Below are 19792 nucleotides of genomic sequence, written 5' to 3'. Positions count from 1 at the left end.
TCCTCGTGCAAGACCCAACTCATGTTTTAGAGCAGGGAAAATCCCACAAAGCTCTCACTGTGAATGTTTGACCTGAACAGTGTATACATGCGTGTTAAAGTGTTTATACACAGTAGATTGTATATGTAGCTCCATTGCTTTTTTAAAGTTCCACTCTATTGGTATATATGTAATTTATAATACTCAAATTTATGTTAACGTTGCCAAATGTGGAACAGCTGCTCCTGTAATTTATTCAACATAAATTGAATGATGTTTGACTTATACTAATTTTACGAATTAGAAAAAGTGTAAGGTCTGCATATGCCAAAGAGAAACAAAAAAGGACTGAAAACCAAATTTTAGATCAGGCTAATTTACCAACTTTTTTCGAGTTTATTTTATTTCGTATATATTATATGTTTCCTTTGATTTCTTATGGTTAAAAAATCAGTTTTGTTGCCTCAATGTTTTCGTAACTGAGATTCTTGGACAAAATACACAAGCAATAGTTCAATAAGAAAAAATAAAACTGATATGTCCTGATAAAGCTAGTCGGCCTTTGACGCCTATCCAAACAAAACCTCAATATTACAATGCATTGATATAATGTTTATTTTATAATCATCCTAAATGTTTTAAATTAAAGGTTTTATAACTTTCATATGTGTGTTAGACACTTTTAACCTTCACACTTTACACTTTAGGAATTCAGCCTTTTTCATTTTCCATTTCTGACAAGCTGCCACGCAACCATGTCAACATACTGTCGGTGTTACAAACAAACTATAATGAGTTCTGTACGTTCCACCAATTTTTTCCACTCTCGACACTTCCACTTTTGCATTAGCCTCCATCTTCCCCTCTCTTACATTTTGCGCAATACCCGTGTACGCAGCTCAAAATAAGGACATGTACACAGCGCAACACGGAACCATGTGTCTCTGTAAAGTACCCACATCACTTTGAGGCCAGTCCTGCGTGCTGCCCAGAAAAAATACAGCATTCAACCAAATACAAACACTGGAATTTCAGAGCACGTAGAGGAATGCTGTATAAGAGTGAGGTCATTGGTCTTGTTGGATCAGTATGCTAAATCTATACTAAAGAACAAAAGAGATCTGACAGATACAGAGCAATAGGGGAAGCTGAAGGTTTCTTTGATCTTTATTTTATGGTCTTTCATGATTGCCACAGGAACAGACAAGGTATATTCTGTGCATTCAATTTCAATTTCTCAAACTCTTTACTGCCAAGGTGCAATTATCCCAGATTGGTATTTATTTTGCTATGTCTTTATTTTCGTTTTATTTCCTATATCCAAATGGTGATCAGAAAAAAAACTCCCACACATTTTCAGGCATTATTTTGCCTAAACTAAAACTATAAGGTTCCAAATGTCCATGTACTTCAACATACTCTTAGTCTTGGATTGTTTTTATTGTATATATCACTTCCCTCTACATGCTGGCACCACTTTTTTACTCTCACCTACATGCTTCATGCTAAGCTATGCTAATTTCTTGTTCTCTTCGGAGATTTAACAATCGTGAAGATGAGGAAATATCCTAAATATTTAAAAGGAATGTCAAAGATGTGAGAAAAGTCAAGAAAATGAAAACAGTGTTTCTATCTTATTAAACACTTTGTGACCACTTGATTTTATTTTTTAAGACCCCCTACAATAGTTTTAAACAAAAGTTTTTCTGACAACTGTTTAGGGAAGTTTATTCTCATGCATATTGCCAGGTCAATAAAGAAATGTTAATTCCACTGTGGTTAAGAAGAACTTGAGAGGCCTGAACATGGACCTGACCTAAACTCCATCGAGTATCTTTGAGAAGAAGATGATCATTAAATGCAAGACAGAGTTTATCACCAACCAGTGCCGGACTTTACTAATGCTCTTGTGTCTGAATGAGGGCAAATCCAGTCAGCCAGGCTCCAACACGGAAAAACATCTCTCACAGATAGAAGCTGCAGAATATGTACATCCAGAAACCACATATACTAGGTAATGTATTTGTATTTTTTACAGAATGGTCTTTATTGTCTTTGAACTTCCTATGCCCTCATGGTGGAAAATGTCAAATATGCATTGCACAAACCCCAAATATCAGGATCAACATCAGCTCGGCGTCCTCCCACACACACAGCGACATCAGAGGCCGTCACTTTGGATTTCCACCTTCACCAGAGATTCTCACTCGATCATGTCACTAACGGCAGCATCCCACTTACCCACCTACACTACGGCTTTACACGCTGTTAATGTGACCGCTCTGTACGCACACACACGCTCACTCACACACACACACACACACACACACACACACACACACACACTCAAAACACTTGACACCAGGGCTCCCTTCTAAAACCACATTCCTACACCCACTGCATGCACTCAAGAGCAGCTCTCCTCACGCTCACCACAGCTCAGTCACAATCTGCCCCCTCACTACAGGGTTAACTGAACACTTGGCTGGATTCTGGGCGCTGGTGGAAGCCCAAAGGGGAATCCATCATTACATGAAATTCACTCATGTCATTATGTGCCAAATCTCATGGCTGCAACATAACTAATAAAAGAAGATTGATGGAGGACAGTGCTCAATGTGACTTTTTGATTTAAGCCTATAAGCATTATGTTTAGCAGACAGGTCTCTATCTGCTGCCAGTGGTTTATCTGCTGATAGGTGTGGGCTAAATGTAATATCTGTTTTAGATTGCAATTTCAGAGAAGTGAAGTGAAGCATTACAGAAGAAAATAAAGAGTCATTACAGGACAGAGGGCTTCCATGTATCATGGTTACATGATCACTGTAGTTTGTTTATTCAGCTTGCATTTTATATCTGAGCTTCTTGGTGCAGGATGTATATAGTTCAACAACCTGGTTGTGGAAGTGTTCATTCATTTCCTGAATAGAGATTTTGATTATCAGCAATAATATTTGTAATCATCCGAGGTAGACGTACCACAAACTACTCTCTGGTTGGTTAAAAATAATAGAATTGGAGAAAGATTTTAGATTTTCTGTCCTCCATTATGAGAACAAATCTAATTTAACACCAAACTTTGAAAAGCCTCTCAAGTAGACACATTAAAAGATTACACTATGTTTACATATTATTAATTTCCTCCTTTCTATTTTTGAATGTCCTCTTTACTGCTGTAGTAAATCTCCCCAGTGTTGGACTGATATTATGTTATTAAATCTCTATTATTATTGTAGGTGCCAAGTTGCCTTTTCTGCTAAGTGACAGCACCCCCTGCTGGACAGAAGTTTATTTTGCGGTTCACGTCTGATTTATTTATCGAATGTGAAACATTATTCATGGATTTGTGTATTTTAAATAAGCGTAGTTTAGTTTATAGTATTTTAAAATATATAAAAATACATTAAAGTTCATGTTGCCTTACAGTAATAAAGTCACGTGACACATGTTCTTGTGCCGACAACCACAAGTGGTGCCTTCAGGAGCTGTTGCGATTATGGAAATTCATTGCAACCCTTTTACTTCTATTATATTTTTTGGGAGATTGATACCTTTGAAGACGTGTAAAGATTTAACAGACACGATTCAGGTTAAATCTGTTTTAAAAATACCCTAAAGTCTTTTACAGTCCACACACATACCACCAGTGGCGGTGTCAGAAGGGGGGGGGATTACGAGGAGTCCGGGAAGGCAGCAGCAGAAACAGTGTCTGACGGGGTCCGTGGCATTTTAACACGTTTGTTTCTCAATGGATTCTCAACCTCCTCCAAAGCCGTGGGAGAGACGGGTTCCAGGGATGATGTCTGCGCCTGTCAACTACAGGTAACCCCGCTTTTACCCGCGTCAGCTCGCTCGCCATCTTGAAATCTGCTCCGTGTTTACTGGCTACAGCTGGTTAGCTCTTGTTGCTAGCTAGCCAATACTAAAGTTGTCGCGCGAGAAACCATAAAGTAGAGACTTCCGCGGCATGGCGGGGATTACAAGTTGTTATTTTGCAGTCAACCACTTAGATAAACTGTGTATTTACCAACTGTATTCTCTCTGTCTACTTAACCAGCTGAAGAATTGAGTCCAGCAACTTCTGAGCTAGGCCCGACGAGGCCCTGTCATGTGTCCTTCCTGGTGTTTCTACACAGACTTCACCTTAATCCCTGCTTCTTGTTACATTACGTGATCATGAGTACAACACTGTACATTATATTAGACTACACGTAGTCATAATCTTTCATTATAATGTAGGTTATATTCAAAACGAGTTTCATACCAATAAAGCTGTGAATGGGTTTAAGAAATCTTGTTATTGTTTTTGTGAGTTAACCCCAAGGGTTCTTTTTTTTTTTAGATTAGATTAGATTCAACTTTATTGTCATTGCAAAAAGCAATGAAGTTTGTATACAACCAGAAGTGCTCAAGTCTATGTATATGTTAAGCAGTGAATAAATATATCTTACAGTAGGTAGGTATATATACAGTATTAGTGATATGATTCTACCAGATGTTGCTATGACACATTATACATGTTATAAACAGTTTATGTACAGTGTCAACAGGAGTGCAGGTGATATGAATTCACATTTTTCAGTCAACACCTCGTTAATGATTAACCTATTGTCTGTTTTAGTGTAAGTCACACATCAGTCACATAGCTAATTTAAATCTTACCCTCCTTTAAGAATACAATACATAAATAAGACAGTGTGTGTGTGTGTGTGTGTGTGTGTGTGTGTGAGAGAGAGAGAGATGTAAACAAAAAATGTTTTTAACCCTCTGTCTTTATCTTGACCTTTCTATCTAATAGGTCTTCAGACTTTGCACCGGCCTCAGGTCCCTCCACTTCTTCCGGCCCTCCTATCCTGACCAGGATGGTGCCCCCAGTTCCCCCTCGTCCTGTCCAGCATCCCATCCAGCAGTCCTACCGTCCATCTTACAGCCCTTTTACCTCTTCTTACAGCCCCTATGGGAGCTCGATTTATGGCGGCTACAGCCCCTACAGCTACGGGGTTGGTGGCTATGGCCAGGGAGGGTACGGCCGCCTCTCCCACCAAGAAGACGTTGCCCCCAGCAGGTTTGTGCAGCAGGCAGAGGAGAGCAGCCGCGGTGCCTTCCAGTCCATCGAGAGCATCGTTCAGGCCTTTGGCTCCGTTAGCATGATGCTGGACGCCACCTTCTCAGCCGTGTATAACAGTTTTCGTGCTGTGCTTGACGTAGCCAACCACCTAACGCGGCTACGTACACACCTCACCCGAGTCTTGTCAGCCTTTGCTCTGGTGCGAACATTGCGTTACCTCTACCGGCGGTTACAGAGGCTGCTGGGGCGGAGATCAAATGCAGAAGTTGAGGATTTATGGGCAGACAGTGCTACTGATGCCCTTGCTACAAATACATCCCCAGGGTTGGGAGCAGGGATGGAGGAACAGACTGTCAAATCTTGGCCAATCATTCTGTTTTTTGCTGTTGTTCTGGGTGGACCTTACCTCATCTGGAAACTGCTAAGCTCCAGCCCTCAGTCCGAAGAAAATGGTGAGACTTTTAGCACATTTAAGATTTGGTTCACGTAGATGAGATAATTCCCTTCCCTTATGCTAGAGCTTGGGGGGCTTATGTTATTGGTAATGATTCCCATGATGTTGGTATTAAAACTGTGAGACAAAGAAATGTAAGTGAGACAGAATTTATTATAAATGGTTATAAATAACTATTAATAATAAGAAAATACAAATCTGCTGTCTCATCACCTCTCAACACGGGACATCAAACCCTAAGACTGCAGTGGTTTTCCAGTCGTAATCGTAATGACACCTTGCTTTATCAGTAACTTGGAATGAAAACTTGAACACTCTTGTTGCAATATTTCTCAAAAGATATTCTATAATACAAAGTGAATCTCATAGTATTGGTGTATCCAGCCAGTCTTAAACCCCAAACTATGACAAATAAACATCTTTGACATCGTTTCTTTTTTTAGCCACTAACTGGGCCAGTGGAGAGGATGACCATGTCGTGGCCAGAGCAGAGTACGACTTCTCTGCTGCGTCTGAGGAGGAGATTTCTGTGCGGGCGGGAGACATGGTCAACCTCGCCCCTAAAGGTGAGAGAGCTCCTTAGTGACTGACGGCCATTATCTTCTGCCCTCAGGTTTCCCTCAATCAATCTTTTAATGTTTCTTGATGCATTCAACCTTTATATTCAATGTTGCAAATCAGAGAACACATTTTACAACAGATTTTACATTAGATTGGGGTATGATTTATTATTAAGGCTTTCATCAGTTTTTCTGATCATCAACATTTTCTGAGTTGATTCTCAAAGAAATATATGTCATAGCAGACAATATACAGTATATATTGATAACATGATATTCCCTCCATGTCAATAAGCTCACACCTTTTACTCTCTCTGTGTGTAGAGCAACAGCCCAGGGTGCGCGGCTGGCTGCTAGCCAGCGTGGACAGTCAGACCACGGGGCTTGTCCCAGCCAACTACGTCAAGGTACTTGGTAAGAGGAGAGGCCGTAAGCACGCAGAGATGGAGAGGCTTTCTCAGATCCAGCAAGCAAACATGCACGCCTCCCAGACGGCCTCGTCTCCACACCCACAACCAAATGCCACCCAAGGCTTCCCCCCAGGCCCTGGGTCAGCCTCCACCTCACCTTCCTCAGAGGAGCTGCTAGAGTCAGTGTACAGAGAAACACCAGCTGCTTCCAGTGTGCCCTCCAGCACAGTGCTAAACATTAATGAGAAGATAGACTTGTGATGTCTATGCATATGTTCATACCACTACATGCAGGTCTGTGTGTCCGTACTTGTTAGAAACCTTGAACTCAGAAGTTGAACTAATAATCAGCTGATAATAGATTATTGGAGAAACATCATGGACCTCACAGAGAAGCTCAAAGTAGTTTGTAGACACAATCTAAACCTTCTGCTGAGGCAATTGTTCAGAATAGGTTCTTAAGATCATGTCTGATACAGAATATTATGTCAAGATGTTCAGTGACAGAAGTTATTTTAATGTTTAAGTGAATGAGGTGCGCTGATATATTGTGTGACAGTGTAAAAACAAAGCCAGTGTGTTTGGTTTGATACTGTAACGTAACATTGTGTGGTCTTGACTTTACACAGTTTTCTCTGTGAAGCAAATGGGATTTGATCCAGGTTGAGGGACTAATTTTGCACGTTTTCAACAGCTCACAGGATGTAATTTGTAAATATTAAATATAGTAATTTTGAAAATAAATATATTTCAAAATTATCTTTCCACTGTGATCTATAAATTCATGGATTTTGAAGAAACAGTTTTGGTTCGAGGACTGATATTTAGGAGAATGTGTAATTTGGTGCAGATCAAAAAATTCTCATGTCACTTAAAAATTGTAAGGAGGATTCAGTGCAGAAATATTATCCTCATGATTGTATTTAGTAGTGGAGGTAGTAGTAATAATGTAATTCATATGAAACGAGGAAATGTTTCACATGTCACACTTTCAGAAGTCTTCAGGAGGATTCACTGCACCAACACCAGGTTTACGACCTCTGTCTCTAAGCAACAGGACGCCTGAACCTGCTGCAGTGCGTCAACAGGGACGCGTCACCGCTGCAGGTCCGACCGAACCTTTCTCAAAGAGTTTCTTCTTCCAAACTATTTCAGTTCACTAAGTTTGTATTTTCACAGAACAGCTGTCGACCACACGCTTCTTCTGCGACCGAGTTTCAAACGAGTCACTTCGTACTTTAGCTTCGATGTTAGCTGGCTGGAGCTAATGCTGCCTTCAAGGACTGTCGGAATAGTTCAGCTGCGTTAGTCTAGTTGAGGTTTAAATTTGAACATGCTTATTGAATATTGATAAAATACTTTAGTCAGTTTCCACTCTTTGTTAAGTATCTTAACTATTGTATTCATGAGCCTTGCAAAAGTCATCCTCTGATTAAATATTTCATGGCGGTGTGAGCATTACATCACAACATATATTATGTTATTTGCAGAAAAGAGCAGCACAAAAACAACTGAGCAACTTTAACAGTAATACTCGTGACGCACGCTGTGGGCTCGAGATCGTGAGATTAACGAGGAGTCCGCGAAGGCAGCAGATGCTGTCCCGCAAAGTTAGCTAGCGGTAGCAATGGAGGCAGAGAGCCGGTAGAGGAGGAGAGGACCGCAGCATCATCCACGCACACACCGACATGAGAGGAGCAGCTGAAGCCTAGATCCGTGAACCAGACGACGGGGGAGGACGATCTGTGACGATAAGTGAGTGAACAACGTGTCCCCCTGTGTCTCAGTTGTAGATGTGGAGAGCAGCAGCCGGTTGTTATGTGACCCGCCGGCAGCAGATGTTGATGGAGCAGGAGGACAGAGGGGCTCGGCCCGCACCTACACCACAGCTGGATGTGCGTGATGCACGTGCACTAGCAAATGTACCGATGTAGCAATGATCTATGGTGCGATCCTGAGTGAAGCTGCACGGAGCCCCTCAGGGTGTCATGGCACTGACAATTATCTTTACTTTGACTTCTAGTGACACCAGACAAAACCAATGCATTTATGGTTTATATATGATTTCTGCTCTGTATTATATTTATATAGTATCTTCGTGTCTCGATGAAAAGCTCTTCACACTGCAGGTTATTATCATTCCCCCATACATTCATACAGTGCATCTATGGGCAGCACTTTTTCTGTCAGGGGCAATTCAAGGTTCAGTGTCCAAGAACACCTCAGCCTACAGATGGGGAGACTGGGATTGAACCATATACCTTCTGGTTAGAGGACGACCGCTCTACCCTGTCAGCCACAGTATAAGAAATTCTAAGTCCTGATGTTATTGAATAGTGAAAAAAATCAGAGATGTGAGAAGTCCAGAACAGGCCTTTAAATTCAACAATAAAAAATATATTTTTTTAATTTCAAATTTACTAGAAGCCAGTAGAAAGAAGCTAACATCGGAATGATATGCTCTCTTCTAGTAGATTTGGTGAGAAGCTGGCCTCTGCATTTTAGACGAGCTGTAACACCTTTGTTTTGCACAAACAGCAGTCCACAGACCAGAAGATATTCATTTTACAATCACATAAGGACACAGAAAGGCAGTTTCAAAGTTGGAATCAGAGAGTGTGCATCAATCTTGCTTGAAAAATGAATGAAACAATTATCAAGATAGATCAGTCAGATCAGTCACCCAATCATTTGCAGGCTAATTAGGGTGTGAGGATTGTTCATTGTTAACTCACCACCACTTGTTCCTTATCTTTCTGTCTCTGTAGAGATGAGCCGCTTCTGCTCGGACAACAACAACTTCCCCTATGACAACAATGTCCTGGTTTTGGACATGGTGCTGGGCTCTCTGTGGGGAGTACCCCAGCCCATAAACTGGGACAACGTCGCCAAACTGGTCCCAGGATTCACTCCCAAGGAGGTAACGTAACGTAAAGTTGGGTGACTGTGAATGTTCCCATCCATTCGCCAATCATCCCATAACTTAGTAACACAAGGTTCGGCTTGATGAGAAATGTTCTGGAATTGCTGTGATCTTGCAGTGCGCCCGTCGATTTGAGGAGCTGAAGAACACAGGGGGGTTTCCTCATGTCGACAACCAATGTAATACTCTAACAGAGGGAGGTACCTCCCCTTCAAATGACCTGTCTATGCTTCTGGACGCTGAGGAGACGGTCGACTCAGGAGATGGCCAGAGCAGCAGCAAAGTTACAGGTTGGTCAGTGACACCCTGAGCAATACAGATTAAAAAAACTTGTTTAGTTTCTTTTATTTTCTGCTCTTTACAGTTTCGTTTCAGCGAAGGAATCATTTCAATTTATTGAATATAATTGATATCTTTGGGACTGAGATCTTTCTTTTCGCACGAGAAATCACAACTAGAACGATCAGGACATTTAGACAGTAAAATACTTTGTTAAAATTTATGTCAGTGCTCAAAAATAGTAGCTGTTATTAAATGTTGTTAATGGTTTCTCTTTTTTCACATCCAGGCTCTAAATCAACGCTCTCAGGAAGGGTTGGAGGTGTGGAGAAGAAAGAGAAACGAGTGTCAATCGATGAGGACGACCGACCCCAGAAGCCAAGAGAGTAAGTCGTAGTAACTCATAGTCCTTAATAAAGTACTGCTCTCCAGAGCACTGAAGCCAGCTAACCTAGATAAAAGTCTGGATCGCTCCAACATACAGATCTGCTTAAAGTGAAACTCAGCCCCTGTCGACTTGAAAATAAGTTTAAAACATTTTGCAGGTTTACATAGTTTAATTTAGTAGAATGTTTTTGCAAATAATAGATACACACTTTTCTTCCCACAGTCCAAATATGGTCATCCACGTGTGTGATGAGACTAAGAACTTGAAGCAGGACTTCACCTGTCCCAGAGATCTTCTAGTTAAAGAGATGCGTTACTTCGCTGAGTACTTGTCTGTGGACGCCCAGAGATGGGAAGAGGTGGACATCTCAGTTCACTGTGACGTGCAGATCTTCGACTGGCTCATGAACTACGTCAGGAGGAACTCTGCAGGAGAGGGAAACAGGGACAAACCTCGGCTCGGTAAAATTCCCCCCAACAAACTGTAAAACAACATCAGACACAACGTTATTCCACATTGGAACCCTGAGCTGTCACTCTCAGCCCCTGTTGGTGTGAATCAGTGGATGGTGCTTGATTTCTTGGTTGGTCATGTGGCGTGTGTTTGCTGGGTCACTGGCTGTGTGTTCTGTGTTGTTTGTGGGGTTTGCTTGGTTGGTCATGTGGTGTTTGTCGATTACAGAGCCCAGCAATGTGATCTCAATCCTGATCTCCTCCGAGTTCTTGAAGATGGATACGTTAGTAAGTGTTGTGACGCTTGATGCTAGCTGTGGTGTTGTCCTTCGGGCCCCTTGTTTTTCAGATGCAATGCAGAGAATTGTTCTTGTAAAATGTCTCTTTTCGTGCTCATTTATATTTATAGTGCAAATAATTGGATGTTTTGCATCTGATAACAAGAGACCCATAGATAGTTGATGTCGCATGGATGTTGTTAGTGTTAGTGTGTTAGTGGAGTTTAAGTTCTAGTAGAGGAGCTAATACTGTAGCAGTGTTGTTTAATGTGTTTGTGAAGGTAGGATCATATGAATGTTACGGTCCTTGTCGAAGGCTCTTGTAAAAGCGGTGGACCTTTGTCAATGCTTAGGTGGACGAATGTATCCAGTACTGCTACAAATACATGAGCGCCATCGTGGCTACACCCTGCAACATGAACTGCATCAATAGCAACCTAGCGACACGCATCGCAGAGCTCTTCAGCCACAACGAGGCGGACGACATCAGGGACAAAAAGGACAAGTTCAAGAGGTGAGACGCAAGTGTAAACAACCAACGCGGTGTTCAGTCCGTGTGTGTGGCTGCGTGAAGAAGAGTCGATTCAATCAAGCTGCACCACACTTCACACAATCATAGATAACGGTCCTCTAATTATGCTTGAATTTATTTGAACAAGATTGAGGAATTATTCTCTGGGACATCGGTTAAAATGTTAAAAGCACCTGGACCGCACTGCACTGTGTGTGAATTAAATATAGGTTTATAATTGTTTCTGCATTACTGTGCAATAGCAAACAATGTTTAATTGTTTTTTTTCTCTTCATTTCCTTTCACATTAAAAGCAAGTTGTTCCAGAAGAAAATAGAGCGTCTCTTCGATCCCAGCTATCAGAGCAGAGATTCACCGGGGAACGCCTCCACCCTCTACAGGTGACCAGGAAGCTTCTAGGTTTCTTCAGCTTTCCTTCAGTCTGTCATCACCTAGCAACAGCATGAATTAGTTTCTTTGTTTGTGCTCTTGTGTTGAGAGCTGATAATGTTTTTCTGCATTCGATCTGTTACCTTAACTCTTTTGACTGTTTTCGTTTGTCGTACGTGTGTTGGATCCCAGGTGTGGTTTGTGTCTGAAAATGCTGACCAAAGACACAGAGAGGAAGATTTGTTGTGTTCCAGGGAAACTCAACATTGACGCTCAAGGAGAAATCATCTATACCCACACAAGGTATTACAGCAACCGTTCATTATGACTCCGCTTCCCATCTGTGCACGAGGACATGATTCATGTAATTGTGTGTGTGTGTTTGCAGACAGAAGAGTTGGGACGTGCATGATTACATCAGTGGACTATATGAGGAGCTCAAGTCCTGGGTCCTGGTGTACTGGAGAATCTGGGGTACAATCAACTACCTCACCTGCTCCCGGTGCCAACAGGTCAGTGTGTGTGTGTGCACGTGCAAGAGCCAATGATTTAATGAGAGAGTGTGATTCTGATATAAATCAAGAATGTGCTTAGAGCTTTATTCTATGAATCTTACATATTTATCATTTACATTTTTTGTGTGTGTGTAGGTGTTTGTGTGTGCAGAACTGACCCACTGCAAGTACCACCTAGACAGTGTGCTGTACCCTGGCCTTGGTGCTGAGAAAGGCTTGCATGGTGCAGGAATTTATCCCTGCTGCAACCAGAGGGTCCTCCGCTTTGACCCCACTGGTATACCCAAGGTATGGACCACAATTTATCAGAAAGTACAGTGTCCATTTTTTAAACTGGCCTGTTTGTAATGGACTGTTAGCTTGACCTGTGCTGATGCCGGTCACAGTTTTCTTTGAAATTGTAAAAGTGACCTGCAGTGCTGGAGTCAGTCCACAGAACCCTGACGCTGCTGCACTGTTCACCTGTTTATTCCAAGTTCAATGAGGCTCGACTCCGTACGCAGAACTTCAAAGTGAATAATCAGTTCTCGTTGCCGTCATGATAGATGTTGCCAAAATACTAATGTTTGATGATTTTATAATGGCTTTTATTCATAATAAATAATCCACTTTGTTACTTTGTCACTTATAAATATTTGGTTGTTCAACAAATAAACCTACGTGCTTTTTGCATTCTCCTTCATACGATGGACTCAGTAATGGCCGCCCTGTCAGTTTAACATAACCATCATTTGAACTTTTCTTTTCTTTCTGCTCACGGAGGGACAGTAAAACCCTCTCCTCTTTTATTCATGTCTGTCATCAACGTCCAAGCTGTGCCCAGTTACATTTAAAAACTTGACTTGATTTTTTTGTCTATATTTGCTTCAATCTGCTACTTGAATCTTTGCTGTGTATGATTCTTGTAAAAGGAGCAAATCATCATATGCTGCATCAAATGTGTGTTTGTGTGCAGGGCTGTAAGATGCGAGACCACATAGTGAACCTACCTGATGAAGAGAGCTGTGATGAGGTGACCTCAGCTCAGACCAGAGTCCTCAATGACCTGCTGCTGCACCGAGACGCAGTGTGTGTGTCCAACACACCGCCGGTGGATGGGTGAGCACAGGTCAACGGATCATTGGGCAATTGTTCTTCTTCTCACAGCGTGTATTTGTGTGTGTGTGTGATTGTTTTGAAGCAGCGTTGTGAGAGGGTAACACAGTCCTCTGATCATGTGTCTGTGTGTCAGTACTGAGGAGAGTCCGTCCAGTGCAGAGAAGGTTCAGGACTGTGATGTTCTCTTGGAGCCAACACTCGTCGGACCTCTGAGAGGAGACGGCAGCACTGTAAGTCTCCCTCTCTCTGTCCGTTTAATGCTTGTCATCTGTTCACCTTTGTGTCTCTGCCTCGGTTCTTTTCCTCCCTCTGACCTCAGCTACTTTCTCTTTCTTACCAGTTTTCCCTCTTGAAAAACTGGAGTCTGCAGCTGGTAGGACTTTTCCCTCATTCCCTTCATAACACAGTATCTGCTTCTAACCTGGTATTGTTCATCTGTTAACATGGAACTGTAGATGGGGCTTTTACTCAGATCTTTTGTTAGATGGGTCAAAATGTTGGCTATTGTCAGTTTCATCAAGCAACTGAGTGGTAATGTGTGTGATACCTCAGAGGCACCAGTCTCTTCTGTCAGAGGATGAGGAGTACACCACGGGGTCAGAGGTCACTGAAGACGAGGTGGGGGATGAAGAGGAGCTGTCCAGGAAACAAGGTGAAATAACTGTGTACATTTATCCTGATGCCACACAAAAGTTTTATTTTGAAGTTAATCGATCATTTTATGTAGGACGTGGTTAGCTTAGCATTTGTCCAAGCAAATAAGATTATTTATCCTCATTAATAATAATAACATAAACTAATAGCACAATATATGTGTGTATGTTTACAGTTAGTTCAACTACTCTTGATTTTGATCAGCAGTTAAAATAAGTATTGATTGATTTCATGATAGATGAAATAGAGACAGGCTTTTCTTTTGGTATTTTACTTAATACTTGACTAGAATCATTTGTAACTTATAGTTATGACTAATATTCTTCATATTTTACCTTCTGTTTAACCAATTCAGAAATGAATTTGTGATTTCAGTGCTACACAGAGTTTTTGAAAGACAAAATTTGTTTTAAAATTACAAAAATCACAACTTTGACTTCACTTCTCTTTAACAGCTAAATGAGTTTAAAAAAGGAAAATTGTTTCAAGCAGCAGCTTCTCTTGAACACAGAGTCACTGCCGTAGTTTAAATGATTAAACTGTTTATAGCACATCATCACTGTTCTACTCTCACTCTGCATTTTAACATTTCATTGTTCCGGTCTTTGCATTTTTAAGACCGGAAAATAAAACTGTTGCTGTGTTAGTCCAGCAGGTGGCGTCGGATGCCTTTGATATATTCATGACTTTGTTTCTGTCTCCAGCTGCTAAGAAGGCAAAGAAGGCACACAGACCTCTGAAGAAACAAATGTCCTCTCCCAACTTCCAACGCAAAGACAAACCAGAGAAAGTGAGTCAGTGATTTCATTAATATTCAGTTCACACTGCTCAGTGGAGTAAAACCCTGCAGAGAGAAACCTGGACGTGTTCACTGCTTTGGTCTTTGGGTCTTATACAGAGTCAGGCAGCTGCAGAGAAAATGTTCTGTAACAGGGTGTGTCAATATACCTATAGAACGTGGTTCTCACAGTATAGTCACTTATATTTGATATAAAGTTAGATATACAATATTATGACAGAGTATTTGGGCCGTATGAAGAAAAAAATAGAAAAAGAAAGTGATAGTATTACAAGAATAAAGTTCTGATTTAATGAGAAAAAGGTATAATACTCCTGTCATGCCGATGTGACCACTGGTTTCTTGCAGAATAAAATCCTGACACTTATGTGATATTGATGAGCCAAAAACATTATGTATTTAGTTATTTTTGAAACTTGAACCAAAGTATAACTTAACAAGATGCTGCATATTCCCCTAGCAAACTTTATTCTCGTAATATTACAACTTTATTCTCGAAAATTGACAACTTTATTTTCATAATATTGTGACTTTATTCACGAAATATCACATGTTTTTCCCTTCAAGTGGCCCTAATACTCCGTCCTGAAATATACATGAAGTTAATTCAAGCAAAATATTTAATGTTGAAATAATTTTTAACTTGCAGTTGACTCTAATATTTATGCGTTACTGTTTAAAACATCTGCCTAAACATGTTGTTTATTCCTGCTCAAATAACACGGAGCAGCTCAAACAGTAGTTTACACTTTAATGGCTGAACTCTCCTGTTGTTCTTCCCTCAGACACAGACGAGGGACAACACACCTTTTACGTGAGTTCGTGCAAACACCATCATCCTCTCACACACTTGTGTATCTGCTGCAGTGGTAACGTATCTGACGCTGTTAGTGCTGCTTCTCAGTGCTCGTGTTTGCAGTTTGAATGAGCTGTGCCTGACGCTGGTGCCTGACGCTGGTGCCTGTGGTGTGTGTTTTGCAGAGTGAGCGTTCAGAAAAGTAAGTGGGACAGCTCTCGCTCCATGCGCTACAACCAGGATGCTCAGAGAGAAGAAGGTAAAGGAGGCGTCCACAGGAAGTCAATGTTATTAATACTTTTATATTTTTAGGCATGTCAAGTATGTATTATCTATTCATAGCAGAATGAGTCTCTCTATATTATTTTATTATAACGTTTACAACTGTCCAGTTGTGGTCAAAGTCACTGTTACCTCACAATACACACACACACGTCAGGAACACAGTGGGAAATCCCTTCAAACCTGGCAGAAACCTTCACTTTATTCACTTTGGTTTCTGTGATCAAAGTGTTTTTTCGTGAATTTATCAGAAACAAGATTTTGGAATGTCATTACATCTGGCACAAACATTGATGCCTGTTGCCTCAGTAGCAGGAGATTTTGAGCCTTTGGAAAAGAGATCTTTGGAGACACTGCTGACTGACTTTTTTATTTTGAAAATTCATGGGTTGTGTTTTAGTCCGGGCGGGCAGAAACAGACTTTTGGAAACAATCATTGTTTTAGGATAGAAACATATTCAATAATTAATAATTCAAATAATAGCTCAATTCAATTTTTATCAATAGCAATAAAACAAGGTTCAGTATATATAGATATAATACTTAAGCATTGTTTAATCACTGTGAGGAGTTATAACATGATTGATTGACCCCAGATTTGTCTTCTTCTCATAAAGAAGAGTTTAAAAGCACAAGCTTCACCCAGGAAGAAAAATCTGACTTTAAACTTAAAATAAATAAAAATGTGACTGTAATGTGATAATTTTCAATGTCGATTGACATGAACGTTTTTATCTTGATCAAATTTTTGACCATATTGTCAAGGTCAAAGGTCAAGGTCACTGTGACTTCACACAATAACGACAAAATACACTCAATACCTTTTATTGAATTCCGTCAAAGTCTTCACTACTTATTTTACATATACATGGTAAGTGTGGGCAGACTTGTAACTGTGTCTTTACTGTTTTACCATCTTTATGAACCAGACCAGCGTCGCATGGTGGAGATCATCGGCCACCTGACAAAGATGAGGTTTGGAGACCAGGAGCAGAGCAAATCTAAGGACACTAAAGAGGTGTGTGTGTGTGTGCGCTGATAGATACAGTATGAATGGCAAGCGATCACATGTGTAGAATCACACTGCTGCAGGAAATGTGACCAGGATTTATTCTCAGCATGAGGTTGTTGTTGATCTGTCAGCACAGTTGTTCTCGTTGTTGCAGCTGCCAGATGTCGGACTGTTTTTGAACGTTTTGTGTGTGTTATTGCAGCCTGCAGGGGGAACCTACTCCAGATTGGAAGTGCAGTTTAAGAGTGCATCTCAAAGTAGACAGAGTTCAGAGAAGACACCCAGGTTGACAACACACACACACACAAAAACACACAGATGAGTACATCTTGTTTGTCGTAATCTGACCACATCTTCTTCTGCCTCTGCAGAACTAAAACTCGCTACGCTCAGATCCGGACAACGTAAAGGACCTGATGGGAAGAAGGCCACTGAGCTGATGAAAAGAGAGATCAGAACAAAAGAGGAAGAGGCGAGATCTTCCTGTGAGGAGGAACATAACTTCCTAATGGCAGCCCCTTCCAGCACGGCCACCTCTTATAACTGTGGACCCTCCTCTCACCCTCACCCTCCCCTCTCTGCTTAACTCAGGTGACTATGTATGGATCACCGTTAACTGCGTCCTCTATCACTCAGCTCGCTGTGTATTTGTGCAGCTGCGACCAGCCTGTGAAAAACAAGGAGAACTCTGGATCTAGCTCAGCTCTTTGGAAAAGCACTTTGACGACCTCAGTGTTTCTTCAGGATTTGTTTTTATTTGGAGCCAGTGAAGTGCAGGTTCGACATGAGAGATGCTGGCTTAAGAAGTCGAACTCTTACTTTAAGATCTGAATTGTTTAGAGCCTGCAAAGTAAAAGATTAAAGACCTCCGATCTGTGACAGCACAGACAGCTCAGCTTGTTTCTGCTCATCACAGCACATCAGTCAGTACATTTAACTCTGTACTAATTCTCATTGTCTAATGTGGTGAAGTGCAGGTGTCTGGATTTGACTGATGCCACAATAACTAACAACTATTAGAACTCCCAGCTCTTATAGAGAGACGTCTAGTCACCTACATCTGTTCTGGAATTTGAGTGTATGTATGACACTGGGACCAATAAAACATGAATGACACTTACCTCGGGCCAAACCATTATTTTCTGATCGTTGTCCACTTGGTGGCAGTATATTACCTCCATGGACACGCTGGGACCTCGAACGTTAACTTTGCCCCAGTTAAAACTGTCACCTCTGCCTCAGCTAACAGCCAGGTGATATCACACCCATTCCATCTGGGTGATTTTACTCTTCGCTAACTGAGTTTCTGATTTTGATTCTTGTGCATGACACGAAAAGAACAAGTGCAGTTTGTAGAAAGTGTGAAAGTCCTGTGCAGAGAGCTGGTATGTGCCCCTGGGTAGAGGCTCAGCCACCCTCTCTGTTTGATAGCCTCCAATCAGTGCGTGTGTTAACCTGGCTCTTCCTGTCTAACTTACTCACAGGGGTATTAATAACCCTTCCTGCCCACAGAGCATACACACAGCGGGGCATAACGGGGCATAGAGTGTAGAGAGAGCAGGCTCTTTTTTTTTTTCTGGTGGGCAGGTGGGGGCTCCCCCAGCTGTTCCCTCTTCTCCTCGACAGCGGATGCCGAGAATGGCTGAGGATCTCTGGATCTGGGTCAGGAAGGGAGGGAGGGGTCCAGTTACAGTACAGCCGGACTGAATTATGGTCCCAGAGAGGTGGTGAGATATGCAGCATCAAAGCAGACATATGCAGCAGTAATGCAGCAGGAGAGAGATGCTGAGTCCGCACAAGACAACAGGCAGCCCATGCAAAAAGTAGTTTTACTGCTAATAACCACAAAGCCCTTCACTCCCTTCAACAGAGAAGAAGAAAAGGCCTCTGGAGCCACAACTAACAAGAAACTAAAAAAACCTACATCTGAGATGAGCAAAAGAAATCAAACAACGTACTAATAACAGGAGTTAATGTAGAGTTTAAAGTCTGACAGCAGGTATCTGTTCAGGTCCAGCAGCTTCCTCTCTGGTTGCATCAGAGCCGACAGACTGTTGGACTGGTGTCAGACGAGTGTTTCAACTTTCACTGGAAAAGCATCATCATAACCTTCACTGTAATACCAGTAAGTTAACAGGGATTAGTGACCAGCTCGCCTTACACTGCACCAGCCTCAGCCAAACATGTCTGAGCGGAAGCAGCCGGATGCCGCGGGAACACTGCGTACGAAGAGACGACAGTGTGTGAGGTGTTCACTGTCCAGGTGAGAGTCTCGATCCAGATCTGTGATTTATACAGAGAAAAACTGTACATGTAGATTGTTATTTCATATTTACTTTAAACTGGAAAGCTTATTTTTGATGGCAACATGCCTTCTCAAATTCTCATTATACTGATTCAACATCAGTATTATAATACTTTTACTTATACTCGTTACTTTTATAGAGGGCCATGCTTAAGATAAAAATGAGAAGAGGATCCTATTTTCATTTTGCATTTTAAATATAAAGTTGAAATATCAATATTAAAATGAAACTAAATGAGAGATTTTTTTTATTTTGTTCACTGAGGATAAGCTTTTCTTCTAGAGGATATCGATACTTTTACAAAATTCCTTGTGCAATGAACGGTTAACATCGTACCTCGGAATCAGTTTTAGTTACAAGCAAATCATATTTCCTTTAGCTCATTAACACAGTGTAATGATGGGTGTTCAGTCTTTGAAGAGGTTGTGCAGAAAGGTGTCCATAAGGAGAAACCACACCAATGCTCCCAGGATGCAACACTCTGGCAGCTCACACACGTCAGTCACTGATCTTGACATATTTGATGGATCAGAGGAGATTACTTTAGTCTTTTCAACATTTCTCACAAATGCAAACTTCCTCTCTCATGCTTGTCTTATGTCTGACCCTGATATGCTTCTGTACTTTAAACGAACCTT

General features: G+C 41.3%; 2 protein-coding genes across 3 annotated transcripts; both read left to right on the top strand.

Moving 5' to 3' along the window:
- Positions 1-3415: 3415 nt before the first annotated feature.
- pex13 (peroxisomal biogenesis factor 13) lies at positions 3416-7230 on the top strand. The gene is made up of 4 exons (XM_020087257.2): positions 3416-3801; positions 4778-5499; positions 5945-6067; positions 6386-7230. Exons 1-4 carry the CDS (start codon positions 3728-3730, stop codon positions 6730-6732), a joined length of 1266 nt encoding a protein of 421 aa, XP_019942816.2. The 5' UTR covers positions 3416-3727; the 3' UTR covers positions 6733-7230.
- Positions 7231-8084: 854 nt separating this feature from the next.
- On the top strand, positions 8085-17969 carry sanbr (SANT and BTB domain regulator of CSR). Of its 2 annotated transcripts, XM_020088196.2 has the most exons (21): positions 8085-8226; positions 9240-9391; positions 9513-9684; positions 9963-10059; positions 10284-10522; positions 10743-10801; positions 11145-11305; positions 11617-11703; positions 11885-11995; positions 12081-12204; positions 12343-12495; positions 13163-13305; positions 13439-13535; positions 13646-13678; positions 13858-13957; positions 14664-14749; positions 15544-15572; positions 15740-15813; positions 16766-16854; positions 17051-17133; positions 17220-17969. In XM_020088196.2, the coding sequence occupies exons 2-21, from the start codon at positions 9242-9244 to the stop codon at positions 17254-17256; spliced, it is 2124 nt and encodes a 707-aa protein (XP_019943755.1). In that variant the 5' UTR covers positions 8085-8226; positions 9240-9241; the 3' UTR covers positions 17257-17969. The 2 variants fall into 2 exon arrangements, with proteins under 2 accessions (XP_019943755.1, XP_069394270.1); XM_069538169.1 differs by lacking the exon at positions 13646-13678.
- The last annotated feature ends 1823 nt before the right edge of the window (positions 17970-19792 follow it).

Source organism: Paralichthys olivaceus, chromosome 14, assembly GCF_024713975.1.
Source record: "Paralichthys olivaceus isolate ysfri-2021 chromosome 14, ASM2471397v2, whole genome shotgun sequence".
NCBI lineage: Eukaryota > Metazoa > Chordata > Actinopteri > Pleuronectiformes > Paralichthyidae > Paralichthys > Paralichthys olivaceus.
The sequence above is the reverse complement of the archived record's forward strand: the minus strand, read 5'-3'. Positions and strand labels throughout refer to the sequence as shown.

Bases quoted from the DNA above. Each gene is read 5' to 3' on its own strand.
- pex13 (XM_020087257.2), top strand. From the start codon at position 3,728: ATGGATTCTCAACCTCCTCCAAAGCCGTGGGAGAGACGGGTTCCAGGG. The intron at 3,802-4,777 runs GTAACCCCGCTT...TCTATCTAATAG, and splicing joins TCTGCGCCTGTCAACTACAG to GTCTTCAGACTTTGCACCGG. The intron at 6,068-6,385 runs GTGAGAGAGCTC...CTCTGTGTGTAG, and splicing joins GGTCAACCTCGCCCCTAAAG to AGCAACAGCCCAGGGTGCGC.
- sanbr (XM_020088196.2), top strand. From the start codon at position 9,242: ATGAGCCGCTTCTGCTCGGACAACAACAACTTCCCCTATGACAACAAT. The intron at 12,496-13,162 runs GTATGGACCACA...GTTTGTGTGCAG, and splicing joins ACCCCACTGGTATACCCAAG to GGCTGTAAGATGCGAGACCA. The intron at 13,958-14,663 runs GTGAAATAACTG...TTCTGTCTCCAG, and splicing joins GGAGCTGTCCAGGAAACAAG to CTGCTAAGAAGGCAAAGAAG.